This window comes from Dipteris shenzhenensis, chromosome 19 (genome assembly GCF_047967505.1).
Source record: "Dipteris shenzhenensis isolate YYH24624 ecotype China chromosome 19, Dip_SZ_1.0, whole genome shotgun sequence".
In the NCBI taxonomy this organism is placed as follows: domain Eukaryota; kingdom Viridiplantae; phylum Streptophyta; class Polypodiopsida; order Gleicheniales; family Dipteridaceae; genus Dipteris; species Dipteris shenzhenensis.
The window spans coordinates 2,305,871-2,310,005 of NC_141614.1; the positions used below are offsets into that span (position 1 = coordinate 2,305,871).

A 4,135-nucleotide genomic window follows, 5' to 3' on the forward strand; every position below is an offset into this window, starting at 1 on the left:
AGATTCATATGTACGCCTTTTAGATCCATGTAACACTAAATTTGTGAAACAATTCATGAGCTAGAGTAATGAAAAATCTTACCCTACTTTGAGTTCTCTTGGCCCTTTGTCTTTTGTTTCAGCTGTTCAATTTGCAAGGTGATAGCTTTACATTCGTCAATTTCAAAATTTTTTGAATTTCTGCGCATTTTAAGTTCACTTCTTTAATGGTATGATTTTTTATGTTGATGTTAATCCTTGGTAGTTCTTCCTTGCAAATCGATGTTACATTAACTTCAACTTCGGTGGCAAATGCGGCACTTCGTGGATTGTTTGACCTTTAAAGGATTTCATGCAATGAGCTATAATTAGGGCTTTGTTGACATCATCTTGTTCTATGTTCTTTGCCTCTTTGCTCTCTCTTTCATTTTGGGGAACGTGCAATGTAAGAATGATGATGATGATGACCGTCTCCAAATAAGAAAGAGCTTTGCAGCGTTGTGGCTATGGCCGCACCCTTTTCAGCCCTCGCTCGCCATGGCAACACCTGGCCCTTGATGCCTCCCCTCTAATACCTGCTTTTGGCGTCTTTTCGCAAGCTCCCACACAGACCCATGGCGGGTTCCAAGTCTGCTCCTCTGACAGACAGTTCTGATTATTCGGAATCTGAAGACGAGGGTACGGATGATTATCGTCGAGGTGGCTATCACGCCGTGCGCATTGGAGATTCCTTCAAGGGCGGTAGATATGTTGTGCAACGCAAGCTCGGATGGGGCCATTTCTCCACAGTCTGGCTCGCTTGGGACGTGCAGCAAAAGGTTTGATCTCGTACATTGCATTTTTCTACACGCTACCTCTTTTAGGCGCTGCCACAAGATAGTTTCTCTACCCGTTCGTGCAAAGGGAAGCTGGGTTTATGTCCTTCGCGTCTGAGCGGCACAATGGATCTGACTGTATGCTTAAACTATGTTCGATTCGTTCCACGATTTTATGATTTATTCTCCTCTGGAGTCGCTTCTGCAGAGATACGTGGCCCTGAAGGTGCAGAAAAGTGCGCAGCATTACACCGAAGCAGCAATGGATGAAATCGCAATTCTGAAGCAAATTTCAGCAGGGGACCCCGACGATACGAAGGGGGTCGTCAAGCTTCTGGACGATTTTAAGCACAGTGGACCAAACGGTCACCATGTGTGCATGGTTTTCGAATATTTGGGAGACAACCTATTGACTTTGGTCAAGCATTTTGACTATAAGGGTCTCCCCTTGCACATGGTTAAACGCATTTCTTATCATGTACTGGTGGGCTTAGATTACTTGCATCGTCAACTCTCTATTATACATACTGACCTAAAACCTGAGAACATCCTGCTCTGCTCTCCAATCGATTCAGAGAAAGATCCTCGAATAGCAAGTGAAGGACCTTTGCTGGCAAATCCAGGAGACAAGGTTGGACTTTCTTCAAATACAAAGACCGCGAAGGGTAACCTTTCTGGCTTGACTAAAAATCAAAAAAAGAAATTGAAGCGCAGGGCCAAAAAGGCTGGCCACAATTTTGGTTCCGAAGTCGAGCCAGAGAAAGATGAGCGGTTTCAGCAGGGTAACAGTCAATTAGAAGTGGAGGAAGGAGAGCCAGGAGTTGCAGTTTTACAGAGCCCAGTGAATGGGGAATCTCTAGATGAAAGCTCGGAGAGAAGGTCTGCACCACGCACAGCCAAGCCACATGCAAGGGGCAACCACCTTTCAAGTAAGGGAGATGTGGGCCTTCTAGATCTTCAGTGTAAGATAGTCGATCTGGGCAATGCTTGCTGGACGTATAAGCAGTTTACCAACGATATACAGACACGGCAATATCGTTGCCCAGAGGTTTTACTTGGAGCCAAGTATTCCACTTCAGCAGATATTTGGTCGCTTGCGTGTATCATTTTTGAGCTTTCCACCGGCGATTTCCTGTTTGATCCACGTAGTGGTGATGACTTTGACCGGGATGAGGTATGCAGATGTTTTCATGGCCAGGGCTGTACAATTTTATAGCAAGTATGCAGAAGTTGAATCTCAAGGCTTAAGTCCATTGAATACTTGTTACTGCAGAGGATGTGATGCATTATATGTAGTTCCTGTGTCCTTTTTCCTTTAGGACACTAGAGAAGGATTATCTTGGGTAGACTGAGACAATATGCTCACAGTGTTTATGGTTGTCTCTTCAGGATCACCTAGCTCTGATGATGGAGCTATTGGGACGCATGCCTAGGAAGGTACCACATTTTTTATATGTACATGGATTTCGCTAGTTGAACATTTGAGGTGATATCTTTATGGTGTAATAATCAATGACATTGGGCTTTGGTTTCTTATTAAGATGGTAATTCAAGTTCTGGCAATGTGATGCAGATTGCACTTGGGGGCCGATATTCACGAGATTACTTCAACCGACATGGGGACTTGAGACACATTAGACGATTGAGATACTGGCCTTTAGATAGAGTACTTACTGAGAAGTATGATTATTCACAACAGGATGCCACTGAACTTTGTGATTTTCTGACCCCCTTATTAGATTTTGTGCCAGAAAAACGGCCCACAGCAGGCCAATGCCTTCTGCATCCATGGCTTAATGGCGGACTTCATCTTGGTGAACCCATGCTATCCTCAGAGCAGTGGAAAGGCTCCACGGATGTCTTGAGTGTCAGAAGTTCTAGCATAGGGGCAAAAGAGGCAGTGGAGAAGGCAGAAGTAGCCATGGGCAATATTGCATTGGTGAGTAACCATTTTGAGGGGTTCAGAGAAACAGCAAAGGCCCCTGGCACTCCAAGTTATGAGGGGGGTAGTTCACGCATAAGATGAGTAAGACTACCTTATTTACATCATGTGTTAATGTCTGAATGTTTCCAATCAAGTATCCCAGAACTTGCACTTGAAGCAAAAAAGATGTGGTTGTTATTTCTTGAGAATTGTGAGGGGAGCGGCTGTAGTCTCAAATACAACTGGAAGATTTGTCTTGTTGAACAGCAGTCTGCAAATTAAATTTATGGCAGTATTGTGGACGTTTAATTGTCTCTGGAACAGGCCTCTGTTGCTAGAGAATATTACGGATTCTTGGACGTGCATGTGCATGAACTTTTGCTCGATTATTTGTCCTAGTGTGCCTCAAACTTTTGTAATTGATTTGTGTGCATGGTAGATGTTATGTCATGTATGTGCCTCTCTTTTTCTTGCTAGATCCTGTATTTTCACACTGCTGTTAAGTAGAGTTGTTGGCAACACATTATCCTCAATTCCTTTAGTGTTTGTTTCCCTCTTGGACACGATACATCAGAGGCTGTTGTCGAATCATGTTATTTGTAATTGCAGTCCTACTGACTATTTGTTCTGTATTAGACTTTGAGAATGCCTCCCAAGCATCCAAATCTTTGCTTTTTGAAAAAGATTACTATGCTTTGCTTTTGTGTGCATTCTCAGGAAAGGTCATGGGAACATAAATATGTGAAGAGGGTGAGAAAGCTTCACTAACTAGACGGTTTCCTAAGTCCACTAAGGTGACCCCTGCCCTCTCCCTCCTTTGGGCTTGATTCTGGTTCCTAACTTTCCAAAACTTGCAGGTTTGGCCAACAAAAATTCTAAATTTGTACGATTGGATATATTCTAGTCTTAGAAAGGTCTATAAAGCTAAGCCCTTGGGACTTCCACTATTTTCATTCTTGTTCTTGTGCTGTCTCTAAGTCTGCACCTTCCATGCTATTGCCTGTCATAGGTGTTGATTCTGTCGGACCATACATTGAAATACAATGGACAAGTCTCCAGTGGTCTTGCTGGTTGATTTATTGTGCCTTGCCTGGATGCTGTTAAGTTGGGCCCACACTTAGTCTGCTTTGCCTGAAGAGACGGGTTCCATCCCCTTATCTAGAAATGGGGAGCTGCCCATTCGTGCTTGTAAGGAAGGCCCATTCACAAGGGGGGGCAAGGGAGTGGATGTGGGATGTAGCACACATCACCCTTGCAGTGGGCCACAGACATGCACGTGAACTGCTTTGGACAACAGAAGGCTTGCATGAATGCTATCTAATGCTTATGGCTGATGGCATGGATGTCACGGAAGTACAAAGAGCTCAACTGAGCCACGAGTGCTGGTTGCATCACTGATTGCACAAAGAGTGCAACT

The 4,135-nt window shown here is 44.1% G+C and overlaps 1 protein-coding gene across 1 annotated transcript; it reads left to right on the forward strand.

Moving 5' to 3' along the window:
* Window positions 1–364: 364 nt before the first annotated feature.
* Window positions 365–3,168, forward strand: LOC147889917 (uncharacterized). The gene is made up of 4 exons (XM_087390383.1): window positions 365–797; window positions 1,003–1,968; window positions 2,184–2,231; window positions 2,368–3,168. Exons 1-4 carry the CDS (start codon window positions 594–596, stop codon window positions 2,818–2,820), a joined length of 1,671 nt encoding a protein of 556 aa, XP_087246509.1. The 5' UTR covers window positions 365–593; the 3' UTR covers window positions 2,821–3,168.
* Window positions 3,169–4,135: the final 967 nt, after the last annotated feature.